Raw genomic sequence first — 25,765 nt, forward strand, 5'->3', positions numbered from 1 at the left:
AATAATCAAAACAGAGCAATCTCATTTCTAAAAAACCGTACCTTTACATTTCACATAAGACAATTGGGTTGGTCAGCCGCTTGGGGCTCAATCACAGGTTTCCTATACATGGTGCCGAAACAGTTCTTTTTGGCAAATCCACATTCACGCCCACAAAACGGAACACATTCTCATGTGTCTGAAAAGGACAGTGAAATGGACAAACTCGGTTTGATTTGTGTTTGTACCTCCGTGTCAATAAAAAACAAGCAGAGGTTGTGCTCATTGCATGTGGTCTAAGTCTGTTGACCGCTCTTAGCAAATGCTGAGAAAACAACAACATATTTAACGAATTAATGAACAAATGAACAAATATGTAAAAAAAAACATATAAGAGAGAGATAGACAGACAGACAGACAGACAGATATAGAGAGAGAGATAGATACTGTAGATAGATAGATATATAAATAGATAGATGATAGATAGATAGATAGATAGATAGATAGATAGATAGATAGATACCGTAGATAGATAGATAGATAGATATATAGATAGATAGATACTGTAGATAGATAGATAGATATAGATAGATATAGATATATAGAGAGATGGATAGAGAGATAGAGAGATAGATAGATAGATAAGATAGATAGATAGATAGATAAGATAGATAGATAGATAGATAGATAGATAGATAGATAGATAGATAGATAGAAAAAACAACAACACAGTAAAAAACCCCCAGCTGAAACAAAGCTGGGATCAAAACAAGGGGATAGGATTGCTGAGAGCCTGAATTGGATTTAAAAGATTAGGCATTATTGCGTTTGCTTGATGGTGATGCTCCTTCTCAAAAGGTCTGCCGTGCTACACTGACCCCGCCTCCTGCCATGCCAGGTCTCCCGTGCTACACTGACCCCGCCTCCTGCCATGCCAGGTCTCCCGTGCTACACTGACCCCGCCTCCTGCCATGCCAGGTCTCCCGTGCTACACTGACCCCGCCTCCTGCCATGCCAGGTCTGCCGTGCTACACTGACCCCGCCTCCTGCCATTCCAGGTCTCCCGTGCTACACTGACCCCGCCTCCTGCCATGCCAGGTCTCCCGTGCTACACTGACCCCGCCTCCTGCCATGCCAGGTCTCCCGTGCTACACTGACCCCGCCTCCTGCCATGCCAGGACTCCCGTGCTACACTGACCCCGCCTCCTGCCATGCCAGGTCTCCCGTGCTACACTGACCCCGCCTCCTGCCATGCCAGGTCTCCCGTGCTACACTGACCCCGCCTCCTGCCATGCCAGGTCTCCCGTGCTACACTGACCCCGCCTCCTGCCATGCCAGCAAGCCTTCAGACTGAATGCACAGGAGGAGATGGGACACGCTTCACAAAGGCGTGGTCATCTTTTAAGTGTAGGCGGCAGACAGTACAAGACATGTACATCTAACAGTCACACTGCTCACACAACAGACACCCCCCCCCCCCCGACACACACACACACACACACGTGCGCATACACACACGCATACACATACACACACACACACACACACACACACGCATACACACACGCATACACACACACACACACACACACACACACACACACACACGCACACACACACACACCGACCTTTAAATGCTTGGGGAGAATCTAATAGGGGATTGGCTTGGTAGAGCAGGCCCCTGCCAAATGGCTAGCACTATACCTATAAAATGTAGGATCTCAATACACAATCGCACAAACACGCAGCCGTGCACTCGCTCACACACACACACACACGCACACGTACGCGCACACACACACACATGCACAGGCATGCGCGCGCACACACACGCACGCTCACACACACACACACGCACGCACACACACACACACACACACGCACACACACCCATCACAGACAAGTCATCATTTGTGTGTCTGTGTCTGTCTGTACGCACTGTAGAGACACAATGAGAGGAAATAATCAAAAAAATGACAGCATCCATGATGTAACTACCCACTACTTTTGCTCTGGTTACACATGGCGATTGTTATAAGCAAATAGGTTAACTTCCCTGACTCTCACTCAGATTTAACAGACATATATATAATCAAACAGAGAAATGTCAAAGACTGTAACTTTTTACCTTTTTTAACATTTCACATATGATGAGAATTGGGTTGGTCAGCCTTGCGGGTCAGTTACAGGCTCTTATAGCCACAGTACTACTGTATGCCTAAACAGTTGTGTTGGCAAATCCACATTCACCCACAAACTGAATCCATCATATCATTGGTTCTCAAACCTTTTCACACCAAGCTAAATTGACAAAAATTTGACTTTGTCTGGGGGTCCCTCATCGGATACGACTTTTGCTTTTAGATGTTACTTATGGATGGAATGAAAACAAAGTAGTAGTCACCTCTTTGCTGCGGACCCTACTTTGAGAACCACTGCATCATAGTCTACTCCAGACTCTAAACGTTCAGACTGGCATTAATATAGGCTAGAGGAGGCTTGGGTCGGGATAACTACTAAGTTCAGATCAGTTCAGTCCAATGCAGTTCAAAGCCGGCCATCTGCACTGGTACTGTAGTAGTGTAGGCTACTGGAGCAGGCAGTGAGTTGTGCATGCAACGCTCCCTGTCGGCAGTCCAACGCAACACGCAGCAGCCAGTCACACACCGTACTAAAACGGTTACCAGCGTAACGCACAAACAGCGCTGTGGGTCACAACAGCTGATGCGGAACCGTTTTTTAAAATGTGAGGACGCAAGGTGCTTCCTAGGCAGCAGCAGGCAAGGCTGCAGACAGACCTGACTTGACAAAAAGCAGTGCGCACAGATGACATCAGCCCCAAGTAGTGGCTCTGGTCTGACGACATCCTCAAGTGTCTGCACATCCTCCTCTGCGCAGGCAATTGATGTGCGCGCATCAGTGACTATCTGATTGTAATAAGCCATAGGAAGTCGGAACAGCCTATCATTTCGCACGTGTCTGACCACCCCCCCCCCCCCCCCTCATTTTTTTTTTAAGACGGGAAACGTCACCGGTCACCGACACTGCCACTGCACAAACACAAGCAGCAGGGCAATTTCGCGCAAGGGGAAACCCTGACTTTCCCCTCTCCTGCTGTCTCACAACTCCAGAAAATCCAAAGTTGTCGGTTTTGGGGGGGAACACTCAAGACTGCGCGGCTTGCGCGGTAGCTCTCTCTGGGCACCTCCAACCTCAATTTGCCAGCGGAACATATATAGATAGCGCTATCTCTATCCCGCTTTGTGCCCCCGCGGTGACGTACTCACTTGCAAAGTTTTGGCAATTACATCATAGTTTTAAAATAGCCTACTCGGCTCACAGAAATGACATTTTTACGCACAGTGACATCAGCTGCCAGTCAACTGATGCGGTGTATACATGATATCACGCAGGCTTCGTTTAAAGGTTTTGAGATATCGTGTTTCCAATCAGGGGGAAAGTGTGTGTGTGTGTGTGTGTGTGGGGGGGGGGGGGGGTATCGGAGGCATCGCATCACAGCTGGATGTGTCCGTTATGTGCGTAAACTTCAATGCGATCAAATCGAAATGTCCAACAGCCCTATACTACACACCATGCTTGCGCCACCTAATCTCCGCTGTACTTTTCAGAGCATTACATCATTGTCTAGTCTGATAGATGAACTCATTTTCAACTCACTGAAACTGCATGTTGCTTTGGTTGTATGACATTGGGAAGGTATTTAGGTTAGTCAGCTCGCATTGCCCATTTAACTCGCCAATTTTGGAGTTCATAACTAATAAAATGAGTTATAGGTTTAACAAACAAGAAGGAGTGTTTCTCACTGGGAGCCGGGGATTGTGTAGTAGACAATCCTACCTGCAATCACGGTGGGTGATCGTTGACCTCCCTCCGGTTTGATCCACATCTCCAGAGTGAAATTTCCTCTGGGGATCTCCACGCCGGGCTTTAGCCGGAGTTGGTCTCCCCTGCCGGTAAAATAGACGGCTTTCCCCCGACCTGGAGAGTTCTCCTCCGCCTGCGAGGAGCGCCGACGCTGGCGAAGCACCCGTCGCTCCAAGCCGGGCAAAGAGCGTTTGCCCCGGGGCAGGCGTGTAGCACAAGCCCCTGGGATGGTGGCTTTCGCCTCCCTAATGCGCACCAACTCCCTCTTGGATCTCCCCTTTCTCCGGACTGTCCCGCACTCTGATCCAAAACACAAGATGAGTATCACCAGGCAAGACACCCAGGGAGATGTCCAAAGTTTCATTTTCAGGAGAGGATATTGTAGAAAAAAATATTTGAAATGAAGAGGAAAAAAAAATAAAAAATAAAAGAAACAACGGAATAACTAGGAAATTGGTAGGTCCACAATGTTCTCCTCTTTTGAAATCTCCTCTCGAGTTTTCCCCTTCTCTCTCTTTTTTACAGCGGTATGCCAAACCGTACAAACTGTCTAAATAAACCCATAAACCTATGCTGTTATTCCCTCTTTATAATGCTAAGCCACGACCCCCTCTCTTAAGCAAAACTACTCTTCTGGAGACATTCAGGGGACACAGGAATATTTGATTCATGTATGTGTTCCACGGTGCCTTTTCAATGGGTCCCATTTAGCCAAACGGATGACTAATAAGTAATCAATCAAGAGGGGGGTCCGGCCGATGCCCCCTCATCCCCTTTGGACGGTAGGAGTTACTCGCAGAAATCCACAGTTGTCCGCCAAGCGCTTGTCACACCTTTTTGTTGTTTCCTTATCCTACCCGTAAAACAGCATAAAAAATGCCACATATTAAATTCCAAAGAAAAGTTAAAACAAAGCGACCTCTCATATTTATTACACAAAACAAAAATAGGAAAGATAAAAAAAAAAAATAGATAAGCCCTATAACTTCCCCTATTGCCTACCTAGCCTGTACAAAAGTTGAAATGCACTATAATATGTAAGGCGAGAGAGGGAAAGAGGGACAGAGAGCTGCAGAAGAAGTAAGCATCGCCGTCTTCATTGATTGCCTGAAGCAGATACACTTGGAGAGTCAGGACTGGTCGTCCGCTTTAGAAGCAGTTTTCCCCTGCAAGTCTTTTTAAAGAGCAACTCATGTTTCAAACGTTCCGGGGCTGTGTTTTTTGAAGTGGGAAGTCCACACACAGGTAGGCAACTCTCACTGACGGCAATTTTCTCTATGGCACATAGTGATAGGGTGGTGTTTACGGAGGTTGGGAAGGCGTATATGTATCCCTCTAGCGGTTACACTTTAAACAATCTGTGAATCTACACTTTGAGCAAGTCAACAGCAGAGAGGACCATAATAACCCAGTAGCCTAGCCTGGAAATAACAAGAACTACTAAGCCCCTGTTCGTTTTTTTTACACCCATGCGTAATATCTTCTTGCTTTGTTTTAAAGTTGATTCTTATATTTTTGATCAATATATGTATTGATTTTCTTAGCATATAAGTGGAAAAACATCAGCATAAGACAATAAAGATAACAATGAGACAATTCAAATAAATGAAATAAATGAAAAACAAAACAACCAAAACATACAAACAGGGTTACCATGCCATCTCAAACATCAGCGTAAGACAATAAAGATAATAAGACAATTAAAATAAATGAAATAAATGAAAAACAAAACAAAACAACAACAACAACAGCAACCAAAACATACAAACTGGGTTACCATGCCATCTCAAACATCAGCGTAAGACAATAAAGATAAGACAATTAAAATAAATGAAATAAATGAAAAACAAAACAAAACAACAACAGCAACAGCAACCAAAACATACAAACAGGGTTGCCATGCCATCTCAAACATCAGCATAAGACAATAAAGATAATAAGACAATTAAAATAAATGAAAAACAAAACAACCAAAACATACAAACAGGGTCCCCCCCATGCCATCTCAAACCTCAAATTCAAGGACCGTTCAAGGACTTTCCAGGCCCAATTCCAGGCCCATCTATTTAAGTGATAGATGCCGGCTGCCACACTGATGTGTCACATTCCTCAAGATGTGTGGAAAGAAGGGAGTTGAATGGATGCCTACTCCTTCCTGTAAATGTTTCATTATGTAGGTCAAACTGCCAGTGACAGCCAGCGTAATAATGTAACAACATATAGCTGATCTAAAATAGTGTTTTGAGAGGGGGCATCTTTATGAGTTATGAGTTGCCTACATTTATACATCCCCAAAAAAACAGATCAAAGGTCTATACCTCAATACAGAATAGGCATCTCAAGTTAATGTCATGGTAAAGTATGATATTGCATTATTAAAAGGTAGACCTATACCGGTCCGGTCCGGAAGACGGTAATTGGAGATCAATGATGACATCATAGTTTCTCTACTCAACTTAATTGTGTGTGTGTGTGTGTGTGTGTGTGTGTCTCTCTCTCTCTCTCTCTCTCTCTCTCTCTATTGGAACCTGCCCCCCGCACAACCCCACCCCAAGTCTTTTATCCTAAATTGATACAATTACTAAGCCTTTGGTCAGAAGCCAATTGAAAAAGAGCAGCACAAAATTCAAGGGATTTGCAAGTTTCAGGTGAACAACACATGATCAGTGTTTACTGACCTGTCCATTTAGATGGATGTGAATGTCAACAGCACAGTCAGAGGAGGTGTAAATGTGACAATACGATCAGTTGCTGGGGGGGAAAGGAAATAGCTTCAGGCCATACCGTTACCCCCAAGACGACTGTGACATGGGAAGCAGAATGTGACTCTTAATGGCTTTCCACAGAGACAGTCAGCTGGAATGTCAATGTTTCCCTTTCTCTTCTCCCACGGTTGTTTGTTGTAAATGTATGCTTTAGACGGCCAAAAAATCACCACCTACCATAAAGGCAAGAAGGGAACAAACGTTCAATATTTGCTTTGGTTTCTTCGTATGGTGTTGTGACTTTGGGCCACATATTTGCCTTAGTCTCTCCCGAGCAGGGGGAAATGACATTGTATTGAAAGGTGTGTGACCTTGGTAAGTGGCTGGGAACAGTGTTTCAAATGGACCACATATGTTGAAGTGAAGTGAGTGAAGTTAGACTTCTAACTGTAGAGTAATAAAAAGTGTTATTATTTTGTCTCGGAATGGAAACGCAAAGTTATCTCTACGAGATTGGTTAACACCACAGAATCACAGTTAACATCATGGCCATGTAGCGTAATCATATAAAAAAGCTTTTCCAAATTATCTATAAACAGTTTTTCAATCAGTAATACACTGATGCGCGGAGACGCGGGTTCAATTCCCGGTAGCGGTCCTTCCGGCTTGGTCAGACGTTCCTACGGACACAATTGGCCGTGTCTGCGGGTGGGAAGCAGGTGGGGTACGAGTCCTGGTCGCTGCACTAGTTCCTCCTCTGGTTGGTCGGGGGTGCCTTTTCTGGGGGGAGGGGAACTAGGGGGACAAAATTCTGCTCACTCACACACTCACACTCCTCATTCTTATTATAGGATTACTATTATTATGATTTTTGAGTCTAATTTCTAAGGACCCATCTCCATATAGAGAGCCAAAGTGAACGTCACTTCCTGCTTCTCTCAGCGTACCAGCGTCTGAAAAAATATGAATGGTGGTGAACGGAGAGAGATAGGACTTTTTGATCCCGTTTGAATTGTGCCACGGGGTACACATGTACATTTTGTCAATTTAATGTCAAGAAAGTCGCAGTTTGTTCTGAAACTGAAACGTAAGGTTTAGTTTTGTGAATCGACTACATCTCTCGTGTCGCACATTATGCGTCACACCATCAACGACAATGGACCGGCGGGAAAGACGTCACTTATGCGACAGCTTGTGCGTATCTTTCTGATTTATAACTTACAGTGCCACAGTTTTAACACAAACTTGCGACTTTCTCGATTTGGCGAAGTTATCGTTTACATTGACAAACATCTGTGTACCCCCCGTGGCTCAATTCAAACGGGATCAAAAAAGAGTCACGTCTCTCTCTCTCCGTTCACCACCATTCATTCTTTCTTTTTTCTCAGACGCCGGTACGCCGAGAGAGGCGGGAAGTGGCGTTCGCTTTGGCCCCCCGATCTCGATCTCTCAGAGCTATCCCGAAGGCCGATAGAACCGTATAATTCTACGCTCTACGACACGGACAGCCACTTAGGTGCCAGAATATCATCATGACAGCAGAAGGAAAGCGCTTGTCTCTCTCCAATCTTGCACATGGTGATTACATTCTCCGCCCAACGTCACGCTGTCCCTCTTTCCCTACTGAGAGGAGTGAAGCGCTGAAGATAGACATATATGACCTACTGTCTTATAGTCGGCGGCACCCCTATGGACTGGTACACTATGTACAGACAGGAGGGGGGAGAAACAGATACATGCACACATAAGCTAACTGTATAGGTCATTCACCATCCCTCCGTTATGCAAGGAGATTGAGTTGAATAGTCTTCCACCCACCACCTAACCCCTCAGGGGCACGGACCAATCAACATGCTCAAAAGGTCAAAGTACGCACTTCCCCTAGCCCGACCATTTGCCAATGAGAGAGCCTCACTATATCTCCTCTTTTCCAAAAGAGGCTGAATCCCGGTTATTTCCTGGATTTGATGGTCCAGGCTGATTCCCAGCTATTCCTGGATTTGATGGTCCAGGAAGATAACATCCCATCTTAACCCATGACCTGTGACGGTCCATGTCAAGGGAGCCCCCCGTGCAATTCTGCAAATCCCACCACAAATCTGAGTCTTTCGGTAAATCGAAACCCACTGCAAACCTTTCAGATCAAGTCGTCAAGTCATAGGTCAGTCAACCCTTTCAGATGGACATCGAGTGATAGGCTGGTCACGGGGTCATCGAGCAGGAGAGCATCGCTGGACAAACGCACATCTGTGTCAAAGCAGGAAGTGGGTTGAGCTTACAGGACATGCGCAGCAGCAGCAGCACGTGGTGCTCAGCTGAAAACTATCAAGCAGTCAGCGATCGATACATCTCGAACAGAATGATGTTGCCTCATTGTCTCCCACTTTTTCCATTAAATCAAAAAAAATTCGAAGATCTGTATTTTCTTTGTTACGCCAGCTAGAAGAACACGCAAATAGGCCTAACATTCTTGACTATTGAAGTTGTGCGCACTGCTCTGGGGTATGGTGAGATGAGAGTTGTCCTTTTTTCTCTCTTCCATTTTCTCCCCAAATTGTGGGATCATGTCTACGTTCCCCGGGTTCTATGTTCCCCGGGTTCTATATTCCCCGTTTTTCACTAACCTCTCCCAGCCCCCACGCCAAACCTAACCTCCCCCCATGCCTAAACCTAACCTCCCCCAGACCCTAACCCAAAACCTAACCTCTCCCACCCCCCACGCCTAAACCTAACGTCGGCATTGCGGGTGGTCGGCATAGCGGGTGGACACCATTTGGGAAAAACGGGGAACATAGGACCCGGGGAACATAGGACCCGGGGAACATAGGGATGACCCCCAAATTGTACTTGGCCAATTCCCCCCCGGCTGACCCGGTCACTGCTGCATCTCTGCCCATCTGAGGAGAGTTGTTGACTAGCACATGCTTCCTCGGATACACGTGAAGGCGCCAGCCACTCCTTTTCACCTGACAGCGAGGAGTTACACCAGCGGGGACGTATTAAAACCATAACATTCTCAATTCCCAGCGTACACATACAGTGCGCCGCTGTCCAGTCGAACTGGCTGCCCTTCCACGCTAAGCGCACATAAATGACAGCTGTCATAAGCATTAGAAAAGATTAAAGCCGATTTATGTGAACGTATAAAATTTCCAGTAATCTTTAGTATATTCTATTTCAAAAGTGATAACAAACCTCTTGTTTCAGTTAGCATAGATGGATTCTTTTTGTCTTCCTCTTTGACCAGACATTCTGTCTACACGCGTGACCGTTTTCACGGCACCGGGGAGAAGTTGGACCTGCTACGAGTTTGTAGGTAGCGTGGGATTATATTCTTAAAGGCTTTAATGGGGTGTTCTGTAACGGCATTATATTTAGAAAGAGACATCTCCTTACACGGGTCGGTCCCGGGCGCTATCATGGAATCCCATTGTCACTGCGGCTTTGCGAACACAGCTTTTATCTTCCTTTGACATCGCTCAACCCTACAGATTGCCCATATTTATTGTCAGTCTAATATGCATTATACTTCAATTTTGTGCCCTTATAATGTGGGCATTTGAGCGTCAACGTTCTGTACATCATTTTACTATCCAGATCATCCACAAAAAAAACGCATTTAGGTTTGCACTTTAGAACTTAATCTGGGTGCATTAATGGATTATGGGACAATGTTTGTTTTTTTCTCCCCCTATTTGACTCGCATCGTTCCCGCAGTCACTCACTCAGATGACGGAGTGGGATTATTCTACAATACTGCAGCCACGTCTCTCTACTAGAGATAGGCAAACAGCCACGTCTCTCTACTAGAGATAGGCAAACAGCCACGTCTCTCTACTAGAGATAGGCAAACAGCCACGTCTCTCTACTAGAGATAGGCAAACAGCCACGTCTCTCTACTAGAGATAGGCAAACAGCCACGTCTCTCTACTAGAGATAGGCAAACAGCCACGTCTCTCTACTAGAGATAGGCAAACAGCCACGTCTCTCTACTAGAGATAGGCAAACAGCCGCGTCTCTCTACTAGAGATAGGCAAACAGCCACGTCTCTCTACTAGAGATAGGCAAACAGCCACGTCTCTCTACTAGAGATAGGCAAACAGCCACGTCTCTCTACTAGAGATAGGCAAACAGCCACGTCTCTCTACTAGAGATAGGCAAACGGCCACGTCTCTCTACTAGAGATAGGCAAACAGCCACGTCTCTCTACTAGAGATAGGCAAACAGCCACGTCTCTCTACTAGAGATAGGCAAACAGCCACGTCTCTCTACTAGAGATAGGCAAACGGCGACGGGCGAATCGCCATTGGAGCACACCGACCGGAGCAAAAAGCTAAAGTAAACGTGGCTCCCTGTCAAACGACATGCTGTTGGAGAGAATGACTATGGTTTCATTACTTAACATCTCTTCAACTGTAGCAACGACAACATGTCGAACGTCCGTATCTTTCCCATATCCGCTCTGTTGAATGTAAACTCACTGGGGCTGCGTTCAACTTCGGTGTCCGGCACATGTGTACCACATTTCAGCGGTCAAATCAAGCTGCTACTTTTACACGTTAATCTGTAATCTGCCTGGCCAAGAGGAAGTGGGGGGGAGAGAGAGAGAGAGAGACAAAAAGTGTGTTTGCATGCATTCTGATGTGGAACATGAATAATCCTGTCAGTTATGGTCACAAATGTCTGTTATTGTGAAAGCAGTCAACATGGGCAAGAGTCTGTCTTTACTGTATCTATATCCAATGTAGGTCTGTACCTGATACACGAAGATAGCTTTTTAAATCGAAGGATAGATGCTTGGATTTGGACAGAAGATTGTTCCTGACAACATGGCTAGATTAGATTAGAAAGACAGGTGCCCAACAGGCTCATTATGGGCAATACAATTGAGAGCATAATAGTGCAAATTCCACGTATGTAGGTTCCATGTATGTCTGATTTCAGATCATTCTACCACTTATTATCTATGTGTTGAAAAGACAACTCAGGGGTGTCTGCGTAGTGTAGAGATAAAAGCTACTCACTATACCACCGCGGAGACCACGGGTTCAATTCCCGCCAGCGGTACTTCCGGCTTGGCCAGACACAATCGGCCGTGTCTGTGGGTGGGAAAGCCGGTGGAGTATGAGTCCTGGTCGCTGCACTAGCGTCGGTCGGGGCGCCTGTTTAGGGGGAGGGGAAACTGGGGGAGGGGAGGGGGGGGGGGGGGGGGGGGGGTAACGTGATACTCCCATGTGCCGGAGAAACTCCTCGCTGTCAGGTGAAAAGAAGCGGCTGGCGACTGCACATGTATCGGAGGAAGCATGTGCTAGTTTACAACTCTACCCAGATCGGCAGAAGGGGCGGAGCAACAACCAGGACAGCAGAGGGAATTAGCCAAGTACAACTGGGGAGAAAATTGGGAGAAAATTCAAGAAAAACTTGATAAAAGAAATCGTCATGAATTCGTCACAACAAATTAGTATCATCTTGAATCAGATAGTAGAATCTTTCTATATCACGGTATATAGCGACATGCTGATTCAAGCCCATGGCTGTTTCCTGATTGTATCATGAAGTGTTCATTTGCAAAAACGGTTAAATGCCATTGTTAAAATGAATAAACAACACGTTTGATACTCCCTGGAGTGCACATACAAATTTAAAATTAAATTGGTGTGATTCATGTGAAAATACAAACAGAGATATCTGTTTTTTGCAAATCAACTTCATATAATTATATTATCTCCTAAGTGCATTTTGTTTGATTACGCTGCATTGCGTTCGTATCAGAGATATTAGGATACATACGTTTTTTTTCCTATACGTCATCCCAATCCACCGTAACCCTCCGGCCTCCACCTTTATCTTCCCTTATCTAATTGCTCCATCATTTATTACTCATAGCTTCCAGCTCGAGGGCACCAGGAAGTGAGGGGAGGGGCGGATGTGGACTGTCTCGCCATGTCTCTGCCTCTCACCTTTCCTTACATCGGAGAATCCCTGCCTCCTATACTCCAATCACACTGAGCTATACTCTAACCACACGCAGCTATACTCCAATCACACTGAGCTATACTCTAACCACACAGCTATACTCCAATCACACGCAGCTATACTCCAATCACACGCAGCTATACTCCAATCACACTCAACTATACTCCAATCACACTCAACTATACTCCAATCACACTCAACTATACTCCAATCACACTCAACTATACTCCAATCACACTCAACTATACTCCAATCACACTCAACTATACTCCAATCACACTCAGGGGCAAAGGCAAAAGTAACATAGATGACTGCCTTGGGCCACACAAAAGACAGGAATAGACTAATGTAAACTTATTTTTAATCAATGTATTCTCCTTTTTTGTTACAATAAATTATTTCAATCATTGAGTGGTCACCCCCCTAGTCAGGCTATATCGGGCTAGTGAGATTTTGCCACTTACCTTTAAGCTAATTTTCCTTGCCACTGCATCAGTAACGCTAGCTGAGAGAGAACTTAAAAATATAAAAGTTTATGATTAAAGATGAAATGAAGTTTATATAGAAATAAAGCAATTTGGGATTCAGGAGGGTCCTGGAGGCCCAATGCTTGCCTTTGTCTAGAGCCCCAAAATCACTAAGTCCATCCGTGATCACTACATCTCTCCCACCTGCTGGGAACTATAACATCATCAGGCTATCACGGGTTTAAAGGAACATGGCAACATTTTTGGGAGAGTCACCTATTCTCGATAGTAAGAGGAGAAGATAGATGCCCTTCTCTTGTCTGTGCATGCAGGAGAAAGGTAGTTATGCACCCTTGTGCTAGTTAGCTTAGCACAAATGACTGGTAGTCTGCTGTATTGGGCTACCCTACCCCCATTAAGTCACCAAATACACATTCCAACAGCACCAAAAACACTTGAATGTACTCCAACATGTACTATGTACATGTTGTGACTCGTGCATGCATCACGTTACGAGCTTCTGGTTTTCTTCAGGAAAAGTACTTCCGGTATGTATTTGCTTCGTAAAATACAACGTCTCGGGAATTTTACGTTATTGTTTCAGTGGTGAATGCACGAGTCACAACATCTACAGTAAGAGTATAGGGCTACATGAGAGCGTTTTAGCGCTGTTGAAATGTGTATTTGGTGACGTAACGGGGGGTAGGCTAGCCCACGATACCGCAGACCAGTTATTGTGCTAAGCTAACTAGCAGGAGGAAGCGCAAATACTTTTCTACGCACGCACAGAGAAGAGAAGGGCATCTCCCAATCTCCCAAAAATGTTGGCCTGCTCCTTTAACCTGAGCTTGAAGCACCTTCACATGCCACTTGCACACCCACACACAAACCCACACACACACACACCCACCCCCCCCCACACACAAACCCACACACAAACCCCCCCCCACACACACACACACACACACACACACCCCACACACAAACCCACACACACACACACACACACACACACACACACACACACAAACCCACACACCACCTTACTTAACTTTTGGCATCATCTAAGATGTACTTTCCTTATAGGTGCAGTTTAATGGCTATATGCTCAATCACAGGGCACTTCATTCATTTCTGCAACAGTTCATGGAAGCCAACCAAGCAACATATATGGTGTCATTTCATACAAACCTTCCAGACAGAAGTGAATTGGATCTGGCAGGTGAAGTGGGGAATCACACCCACTCTATAATTTCACTCTATGGGATCCGTACCGTTACTCAAGCAGTCATATTCGCTGTGGTATGGACATGGGGCACCACGCTTCAGCCTCCCCATACTGTAAAGGCAGAAGAGAGAGAGAGAGAGAGAGAGAGAGAGAGAGAGAGGGGGGGGGGAGAGAGATGGTTCTCTGTCTCGTTTTTGGTCACCTCTGCTTCTGAGGGCGATCAACACTGAAACAACAGCCTAAGTAGAATCACAAGGCCCAACTGTTCCCCCTCTGATCATCCCATGGTCCTCTAATCTCAAACACATGACGAAGACAACCCATTGCAATGCAATGAGCAAGTCCATACAAGCAGTGTGTTGCCATCTATTGCACTATAATAGTCCAAGTATAGTCGGTGGTACCAGAACTCAAGAGTTGGGTCATTTATGTCATTATTATTATTATTATTATTAAAACGGTTTTGACCTGCACACTGATCTGATCATTCCCCACCGGATCTGTACCAAGACTCGACGGGAGAATGAATAAGAATTATGAAATGTTTGCAGTTCAAATTGCAATAGCTACGTTGTATGTTACCTACAAACAGTGTTGGGCAAGTTACTTTCAAAATGTAATATACTACATATTACTAGTTACTATCATTTGAAAGTAATAAGTTACTTTACAATATTACTTTCTATGTAGAGTAACTCGTTACTTATTACACTGCTTTTGCATTACTTTTACCAAAACAGCAGCAGCAGAATGACATCGCCGCCCCAGAACCATCCCGAAAAATAATTTCAACCGCCTTGAAGTCAGTGTAAACAATCCAAAATTCTAAATGTTATTCTTTTCCTTTGTTATTGTCATCTATAGTGGTTATTTGCATAAAAACAACAGTTTGATTAGGAAATTATTGTATCTTTTTTAAATATGTGCTTTGATTGAATAAAATGTAACTCAATTTGTAACTTGAGTTACTTGACAAAGTAACTGGTATAATATTACTGAAATCCTATAAGTAATAAGTTATATTACTGAGTTACTGCTAAAAGTAATATATGTAATATGTTACTTTTGTAATGATTTACCCCCAACACTGGTAGACAGTACCAGAACTCAAGAGTTGGGTCATTTATGCCATTATTATTATTATTATTATTATTATTATTAATAAAACGGTTTGACCTGCACAGTGATCTGATCATTCCCCACCGGATCTGTACCAAGACTCGACGGGAGAATGAATAAGAATTATGAAATGTTTGCAGTTCAAATTGCAATAGCTCCGTTGTATGTTACCTACAAAGTGAAAACCAGGCAGACTCAAGTTGGGTAATTGCATCAAGGCATTGGTTAATCACTCGGGGAGCGTACGGAACCACACCGAAGATTGCAGCGGTGTCTGCGTAGAGGCCGTGCTCCTCGTCATCATCGCATCCCAGCGTTTGGGCTGTTACTGTGGGCTGTGTGGTAAACAAGAAGCCATAATGGCTTGCCCTCGGTTTCACTCCAGCACTTGTGGGGAAGACTTAAATGTGTAGGGGTGCAGAGTACGGCAAAGTCAGCACACCACGGCCTGCCACCACCACCACTGCCCCTCCATCTAGTCGTTAAGGCGCGTCCATATGGAGGTGGTTAAAAAGCTCATTAGTCGGCCTACTTGAAATACAGTCGCAGTGACGCTTGTCCATAAAAGCACAAAGTGCAGTGGTTTCTGCAGTGGTATTAACCAGGTTGAAAACACAAAGTGCAGTGGTTTCAACCAGGTTGAAAACAAAGTGCAGTGGTATTAACCAGGGTGAAAACAAAGTGCAGTGGTATTAATCAGGTTGAAAGCACAAAGTGCAGTGGTTTCTGCAGTGGTATTAACCAGGGTGAAAACAAAGTACAGTGGTTTCTTCCAGGTTGAAAACACAAAGTGCAGTGGTTTCTGCAGTGATATTAACCAGGTTGAAAACACAAAGTGCAGTGGTTTCTACCAGGTTGAAAACACAAAGTGCAGTGGTTTCTGCAGTGGTATTAACCAGGTTAAAAACACAAAGTGCAGTGGTTTCTGCAGTGGTTTCAACCAGGTTGAAAACACAAAGTGCAGTGGTTTCTGCAGTGGTATTAACCAGGTTGAAAGCACAAAGTGCAGTGGTTTCTGCAGTGGTATTAACCAGGTTGAAAACACAAAGCGCAGTGGTTTCTGCAGTGGTATTAACCAGGTTGAAAGCACAAAGTGCAGTGGTTTCTGCAGTGGTATTAACCAGGTTGAAAGCACAAAGTGCAGTGGTTTCTGCAGTGGTATTAACCAGGGTGGAAACAAAGTGCAGTGGTTTCTGCAGTGGTATTAACCAGGTTGAAAACACAAAGTGCAGTGGTTTCTGCAGTGGTATTATCCAGGTTGAAAACACAAAGTGCATTGGTTTCTGCAGTGGTATTAACCAGGTTGAAAACACAAAGTGCAGTGGTTTCTGCAGTGGTATTAACCAGGGTGAAAACAAAGTGCAGTGGTTTCTGCAGTGGTATTAACCAGGTTAAAAACACAAAGTGCAGTGGTTTCTGCAGTGGTATTAACCAGGGTGAAAACAAAGTGCAGTGGTTTCTGCAGTGGTATTAACCAGGTTGAAAACACAAAGTGCAGTGGTTTCTGCAGTGGTTTCAACCAGGTTGAAAACACAAAGTGCAGTGGTTTCTGCAGTGGTATTAACCAGGTTGAAAACACAAAGTGCAGTGGTTTCTGCAGTGGTTTTAACCAGGTTAAAAACACAAAGTGCACTGGTTTCTGCAGTGGTATTAACCAGGTTGAAAACACAAAGTGCAGTGGTTTCTGCAGTGGTATTAACCAGGTTGAAAACACAAAGTGCAGTGGTTTCTGCAGTGGTATTAACCAGGTTGAAAACACAAAGTGCAGTGGTTTCTGCAGTGGTTTCAACCAGGTTGAAAACACAAAGTGCAGTGGTTTCTGCAGTGGTATTAACCAGGTTGAAAACACAAAGTGCAGTGGTTTCTGCAGTGGTATTAACCAGGTTGAAAACACAAAGTGCAGTGGTTTCTGCAGTGGTATTAACCAGGGTGAAAACAAAGTGCAGTGGTTTCTGCAGTGGTTTCAACCAGGTTGAAAACACAAAGTGCAGTGGTTTCTGCAGTGGTATTAACCAGGTTGAAAACACAAAGCACAGTGGTTTCTGCAGTGGTATTATCCAGGTTGAAAACACAAAGTGCAGTGGTTTCTGCAGTGGTATTAACCAGGTTGAAAACACAAAGTGCAGTGGTTTCTGCAGTGGTATTAACCAGGTTAAAAACACAAAGTGCAGTGGTTTCTGTAGTAGTATTAACCAGGTTGAAAACACAAAGTGCAGTGGTTTCTGCAGTGGTATTATCCAGGTTGAAAACACAAAGTGCAGTGGTTTCTGCAGTGGTATTAACCAGGGTGAAAACAAAGTGCAGTGGTTTCTGCAGTGGTATTAACCAGGTTGAAAACACAAAGTGCAGTGGTTTCTGCAGTGGTATTAACCAGGTTAAAAACACAAAGTGCAGTGGTTTCTGTAGTAGTATTAACCAGGTTAAAAACACAAAGTGCAGTGGTTTCTGCAGTGGTATTAACCAGGTTGAAAACACAAAGTGCAGTGGTTTCTGCAGTGGTATTAACCAGGTTGAAAGCACAAAGTGCAGTGGTTTCTGCAGTGGTATTAACCAGGTTAAAAACACAAAGTGCAGTGGTTTCTGCAGTGGTATTAACCAGGTTGAAAACACAAAGTGCAGTGGTTTCTGTAGTGGTATTAACCAGGTTGAAAACACAAAGTGCAGTGGTTTCTGTAGTGGCATTAACCAGGTTGAAAACACAAAGTGCAGTGGTTTCTGCAGTGGTATTAACCAGGTTGAAAACACAAAGTGCAGTGGTTTCTGCAGTGGTATTAACCAGGTTGAAAACACAAAGTGCAGTGGTTTCTGCAGTGGTATTAACCAGGTTGAAAACACAAAGTGCAGTGGTTTCTGCAGTGGTATTAACCAGGTTGAAAACACAAAGTGCAGTGGTTTCTGCAGTGGTATTAACCAGGTTGAAAACACAAAGTGCAGTGGTTTCTGTAGTGGCATTAACCAGGTTGAAAACACAAAGTGCAGTGGTTTCTGCAGTGGTATTAACCAGGTTGAAAACACAAAGTGCAGTGGTTTCTGCAGTGGAATTAACCAGGTTGAAAACACAAAGTGCAGTGGTATTAACCAGGTTGAAAACACAAAGTGCAGTGGTTTCTGCAGTGGTATTAACCAGGTTGAGGCATCAAGCCCCCACGACTGACAACAATTTGGCTCAGGCCCCCAATTCACCAAGTGATGGCTGAAAACTGAATACGTTCCAAGAAATGGAGAAGGAAAGAAGTTTCCAGGAAGATTTCTGGAACTTTTTTTTTTTCTTCTTCTGCTGGAGGTATTCCGATCCGTCTTTGGGTGAGGAAAGATGGAAAAATGTCTGCTAAGGTGAATGGGATATGGTCCATTGGAAGAAAAATGGCTTGGTCTTATTAAAAACATTAAGGATCACACAAGGCTTGCTTCAGGGCAAGAAAAGGTTTGAGGAATGCAAAGACTTGCCTGGATTTAGTCATGTTCTTCAGATAAGCCATGGAGCAGCCTATGTCAATCTCTAACGTCTTTGACACTTCTCTATGGAAATACCAGAGATTGAAAGTCCTATAGAATTATACCCATACGTGAAAGCCCCATTTCCATTTTACCGCAGCAACCCTGATCTGTCTGGAGAGCTATAGATTATAATAGGCAAGCCATAAAGTCACTTCGACATGTCAATGCAACATTCAAGACGTATGACAATAATAATAATAATACTAACAATGCACAGTGACCACAGTGCAGCACACAGTAACACTGCTAAGCACTATGGGGTGAAAACGTCCCGACACCCCCAGAGAAAAGGTGAGGTTAACATAATACAATAGGGTTTTTCATTGGGTTCACACAGCAGGAGGTAATGCTGCTCTAAGGCTATATTGTCTTTTGGGCACAAAGTGTTCCACACAAACCAAACCAAAACACCTGCAATGGGGCACAGGGTCAGTGCATCACAGTGGCTATTTTTAAACATAGCGTCATAGAGCAGGGTGTAATTATAGATCACTTGGGTTTTCACTGTGTCTTATACAGTTGTACACCAACTTATGCATGCTCTCCCCTTTTCTCCCAATAAACAATATATATGTACATATATATATATATGTATATATACATATATACTGTATATATATGTGTGTATGTGTGTATATACACACACATATATATACACATATATGTATATATATATACATATCTATATATATACATATACACACACACACACACATATATATATACTAGGGCTGTGAATCTTCACTGGCCTCACGATTCGATTACGATTCAGAGGGCTACGATTCGATTCGATTACGAGTATCGATGCATCTCGATATTGGAATTGCATTGTATTATGATCCATAATTAAAATAAACAACTGCATGTACTTCCATTATATTTTATTTGATTATTAAATTCTTTTTTTATAATCGATTTTTGACATTTGTGAATCGATGCAGAATCGTGCACGTCCGCATCGCGATGCATCTTATAATCAATTATTTTTGCCCCCCCCTAATATATACACAGTGTGTGTCTATATATATATATATATATATATATATATATATATATATATATATATATATATAATATACTGTATATATACATGCATTGTATATACATACATATATATCAGTGTACTGTGTATCTGCACTGAGCTGTAGATGCAAGAATAGTTTACGCTAAGTCAATGGCTGTGAAAAGCAGGACGAGGGCAACACAAGGACCTGTCCACAAAGTCAACATTGGCTCAAGTCTCCATTGTGAGCCCATGTCAAAGCCCCGCACCTATGAAAGTGTTTCCTTTAATAACACCAAGGCGTGTTGTGCAATATCTTCTGAGGCTGTGTCTCTGACTGGCAGGGCATATTGACACTCATCTGAACAATAAAAGATCAAAAGTGTGTGTGCCAAATGTTCATAAAGCATCTGATACAACGAGTGGCGCCAGTGTCAGTGCTGAGGGTGTGTGTGTGTGTGTGTGTGTGTGGCATACTTGCGTTTACACACAATTATGATTATGAATAGAAGTTTGTACGGTGATGGAGGTGGTGTTTTACCTGTAAGCAGAAATGGAAATACCCCCACAGAGTAGGCGGAGCAGCCTCTGTGGTGTGGTGTATAACACGCTATGGTGTGTTGTGTGTGTGTGTGTGTGTGTTCTCATCCAAATTGACTACACCTAGGCGTGGAATGCAAGATTTCTCCCTTGTTGTTGTCTGAGCAACTCTATGAATCTTGGACTTGACATGTGTGTCGCCTATGGGTTTCTATTATGTCCATGGAAACAATATATGGCAAAAATTGACGTGAATTAAAGTTGTTGTTTCTTTGTAATGAAAGTAATTAGTGTGTCAATAAAGTATTCAAATTATAACAGTTCCTTCCCCTGTCATTTCATTCTGTAGTTTTTGATTCTGATATTTGATTGACATTGTACAATTTTCTCTAGAACTGTCTCCTTCTCTTCTGGCAGAAGAACACATTTACATACAATTTGATACAAGAATGCAACGTAGTTTGGAATTATGCAAAAGTGCATACCAAGACGATGATAAAAAATAAAAGAGGAAAAAAATAATCTGAATACCCAGCTAAATAATTGGAATGTTTTGGTCAAGTCTAAGGTTGTTGGGTGTTGTGTAACTTTGCATTCTCAGTGGTTAGAGGTTTGAAACCAAGGTACAAAATACATACGCAGACGGATGACTACACGCGTGTTACAAAAAAACGAGACGGAATGTCCAGAATGCTGTTGGTAAACAACGGCAACGAAACGCGTCAGGGGGCTTTGTAAACAGCTTATGTACCTCGGGGGGCTATTTGTGTCGGAAATAATCTAGGTGCTTATAGTAGTGGAGTTACGACACGTAAACAACACGCTGAGGGTTTTGTAGACATAACATCATGTGTTGTGTAAGATATATATTTGACTGCGGTGGTGGGGGGAAAGGAAACAATATGGTGGCCGAGTCGGTGAGCACGAAAGCCCATGTTGCTGTGCTCAGCATATGTAAACAATGCATACGGCTAACACCGAGATGAGCAAACAATGGGGCACGCGCTGATCTGCAGTCAACAATGCAACGCTGCCCGCACCTTAATGTGTCTGGGGCAAACAATACGCAAGCCGATTATGCAAATCGGGGTGATGGAGGGCACTGCGATGTAACAATGGCGTCGAGTCGATAGAGCCGGGAGCTGCGTGTGTTTTTTCGCTAACCCGTCCCCTCTCCTGGGCCTTTTTCCCCACAGATGCCCTTCCCAAAACCCCCCTATCCATCCGACCGCTATTCCGAGGCCTCATTATAGGGGCGGCTGTCAATCGGAAAGGTCACGGGGTCATGGCAAGAGGATCAGCCCGATCAATAACCCCCTCTTTTCATCTCCACCAATAAGATACCCGCTCGCATCAAAACAAAGGGAGCGAGAAGAGAGGGATGACAGAAAGAATTAGGGGGGAGGAGGAAGAAGGGAGAAAGTAAACAAGGCAGCCTCGCTGAACAGATTCCCCAAGCTTCTCTCCCCCCCCTCAGTGTAGGATGACATTGTCAAGGACTAGGACATCGATGAGCGGAGTGCGTCATCGCGATGCACCTGTGATGCCCCTGGGGTGCTTCTGTGTTTGCTCCACATCGGCGAGGTCTTTGGGGGGGGGGATTTAGATCACTGGCTGCATGGTGATCAGTTCCTTATGGCATTATTAATACCCACAACTACACACGTGCAGGCCTTCCTGTTCTCCGACCTAGCCGGTGGTGGTCATAGCGTTTTACCGTACAAAGAGTTTAGCGCCGGAGACACGCGTTCGTCTGAAATCATTGCGCTGATGATGGCGATGATAATAATAATAATAATAATAATAAAAAAAAAACACATTTTTCAAAACAGATTAAATATCAAGCTTTATTATTACTACCAAAGTGAATTTCCGTGTAATTATAATTCACCTCAATGCATATAATCCAATTTACGAGGCATGTCTGTGCTCATGTTCCTTTAGCGATGGCCGAGTTTAGAAAATGTAAATGACCCATTAGGCTTGATTATCAGAAAGGCTTAATAAGGGGGGGCCCATTTTTCAGGATCCTTGCAAATTGAAATGGCCCTGTTTGTGTTTGGAGTCGAGGCCCTGCGTCTGTGCCAAGGAGGAATTATTCTCCCCGAAGATTAATTCCAGGCAGCCACAAGTTACAAATCACGGAAACGAGATGACGGAATATAGAATAAAAAGCCACTCACTGCTAAATCATTAAAAACCTACTGCTTTACCTTGGGCCCAGAGTGGCCCCCCTTGCATGACATTAGCTGGCTGCCAGCCAAATGGGGAGCAAGCTGGCCTGACCCGTGGAAGGTAAGAGGTAATTCTTTACAAACCAACGGCGATATTCTGACAACACAATCAGGGTCTGCTGCGGTGGAACAAGACACAATCAGGGTCTGCTGCGGTGGAACAAGACACAATCAGGGTCTGCTGCGGTGGAATAAGACACAATCAGGGTCTGCTGCGGTGGAATAAGAGATTTAAGATCAGGGTCTGCTGCAGTGGAATAAGACACAATCAGGGTCTGCTGCGGTGGAATAAGACACAATCAGGGTCTGCTGCAGTGGAATAAGACACAATCAGGGTCTGCTGCGGTGGAATAAGACACAATCAGGGTCTGCTGCGGTGGAATAAGACACAATCAGGGTCTGCTGCGGTGGAATAAGACACAATCAGGGTCTGCTGCGGTGGAATAAGACACAATCAGGGTCTGCTGTAGTGGAATAAGACACAATCAGGGTCTGCTGCAGTGGAATAAGACACAATCAGGGTCTGCTGCAGTGGAATAAGACACAATCAGGGTCTGCTGCGGTGGAATAAGAGATTTAAGATCAGGGTCTGCTGCGGTGGAATGAGAGATTTAAGATCAGGGTCTGCTGCAGTGGAATAAGAGATTTAAGATCAGGGTCTGCTGCAGTGGAATAAGAGATTTAAGATCAGGGTCTGCTGCAGTGGAATACGAGATTTAAGACAATCAGGGTCTGCTGCAGTGGAATAAGAGATGTAAGATCAGGGTCTGCTGCAGTGGAATACGAGATTTAAGACAATCAGGGTCTGCTGCAGTGGAATAAGAGATTTAAGATCAGGGTCTGCTGCGGTGGAATAAGAGATTTAAGATCAGGGTCTGCTGCAGTGGAATAAGAGATTTAAGATCAGGGTCTGCTGCAGTGGAATAAGAGATTTAAGATCAGGGTCTGCTGCGGTGGAATAAGAGATTTAAGATCAGGGTCTGCTGCAGTGGAATAAGAGATTTAAGATCAGGGTCTGCTGCGGTGGAATAAGAGATGTAAGATCAGGGTCTGCTGCAGTGGAATAAGAGATTTAAGATCAGGGTCTGCTGCAGTGGAATAAGAGATGTAAGATCAGGGTCTGCTGCAGTGGAATAAGACACAATCAGGGTCTGCTGCAGTGGAATAAGAGATTTAAGATCAGGGTCTGCTGCAGTGGAATAAGTGATTTAAGATCAGGGTCTGCTGGGGTGGAATAAAACACAATCAGGGTCTGCTGCAGTGGAATAAGTGCTTTAAGATCAGGGTCTGCTGGGGTGGAATAAAACACAATCAGGGTCTGCTGCAGTGGAATAAGAGATTTAAGATCAGGGTCTGCTGCAGTGGAATGACACAATCAGGGTCTGCTGCAGTGGAATAAGTGATTTAAGATCAGGGTCTGCTGCGGTGGAATAAGTGATTTAAGATCAGGGTCTGCTGGGGTGGAATAAGACACAATCAGGGTCTGCTGCAGTGGAATGACACAATCAGGGTCTGCTGCAGTGGAATAAGAGATTTAAGATCAGGGTCTGCTGCAGTGGAATAAGACACAATCAGGGTCTGCTGCAGTGGAATAAGAGATTTAAGATCAGGGTCTGCTGCAGTGGAATAAGAGATGTAAGATCAGGGTCTGCTGCAGTGGAATAAGTGATTTAAGATCAGGGTCTGCTGCAGTGGAATAAGAGATTTAAGATCAGGGTCTGCTGCAGTGGAATAAGAGATTTAAGATCAGGGTCTGCTGCAGTGGAATAAGAGATTTAAGATCAGGGTCTGCTGCAGTGGAATGAGATTTAAGATCAGGGTCTGCTGCAGTGGAATAAGAGATTTAAGACAATCAGGGTCTGCTGCAGTGGAATACGAGATTTAAGACAATCAGGGTCTGCTGCAGTGAGATTTAAGTGGATCTCAGTCATCTTTCAAATGTTCGCCATCCAATTTGAATGCTCTGAAAACACACAACATACTTCAGTAATATGGCACATGTTGTGTGCCGCTAGAAGGAAGTCACACTCAGAGTTGTCTGTGTTAACTCTGCTGAGGACATTATTATACACAGTCCGATTGCATGATGCCTTCAACACTTTTATTTAAGCCTCAAAGAATGACACGCACATTTATCAGCAAACGTATCACGTTATGCGTCTGTATGCAAATGAAGAGTTCATCAAGATGGACTTCTATCTGTGCTGCTCGGACCACCAAACCAAACTCTGTCCTTTTTGCTGTTCCTTGATCCTCCTTTTGCCTAATGACTTATTCATGGGATTTTTCAGAAATCCAGGGAAGTGACACAAACAGAATAGCAAGCAAGACAGTAAAGGCATTTTAAAAAAAGCGTGCATTTTAGAAGAATTAGGATAGGTAGAGTCAAAAGTGCAGATCGTTTTGAAAAAATCTGGCCAGACCTTCAAATCTTTTGAGAAGATTGTTTCAAAACCCCACCCCTTTTCTTTGCATTATAGGACGAATCAGCGTGATGTCACTTGTCACCCAGAAATGCGGAACCCCGCGGCAGTTAATAGTACGAGTTGTGCCAAACAAACGTTAATATCTCAAAAACTATACATCACATTGCTTATATTTAGACATTCTGAGTGACAGCAGAAGTAGCTCAAGAGTTTGATGTATACTATATGCGCGTCGTGTTAAAGTTGTGTGAACTGTCGCAGTGTTTTAAAATGTAAACAGAGTTAGCCGGCTTGAGTCAAGACAGTCAAGCCTCGCGCCACTTGGGGCTCCATAGGGTTCCATTGCCGTTGCCACCCAGTGATGCGGTTTGTTTAGCAAAATGCTGCTCGGCTGATCCCTCGTATAGGACAGTATACAGTGGAGATAGACGGCACAAATGTGGGAGAGAGAGAGAGGGGGGATGAACCGATGAAAGAACAAGCAGGTAACGGATTCAACTGCTGGATTCAAACTAGTGTTAATTTTGTCGGCTATTTTTTAATTTAGTCTTAGTCCCGTGTTAAATGTCCTCGTTAGTCTGTATCCTATTTAGTCAACCTCGTCCTCTTTTTGTTCGGTCAAGTTTTAGTCGACTAAAAGTTTGAGTATTTTAGTCTCGCCTTAGTCAATGAAACTAAAAGTCTGAACATTTTAGTCTCGTCTTA

General features: G+C 44.1%; 1 protein-coding gene across 1 annotated transcript in view; it reads right to left on the minus strand.

Moving 5' to 3' along the window:
- The window catches only part of pappaa (pregnancy-associated plasma protein A, pappalysin 1a), a gene marked incomplete at both ends in the record, with an annotated part of 178,087 nt that extends 173,859 nt beyond the window's left edge, over positions 1 to 4,228 (minus strand). Inside the window, 1 exon segment of the mRNA XM_083657810.1 lies at positions 3,838 to 4,228. Coding sequence (XP_083513936.1) covers positions 3,838 to 4,228 — 391 coding nt within the window.
- Between the last annotated feature and the right edge of the window lie 21,537 nt (positions 4,229 to 25,765).

Source organism: Poromitra crassiceps (genome assembly GCF_964638095.1).
Source record: "Poromitra crassiceps genome assembly, chromosome: 21".
Taxonomy (NCBI): Eukaryota; Metazoa; Chordata; class Actinopteri; order Beryciformes; family Melamphaidae; genus Poromitra; species Poromitra crassiceps.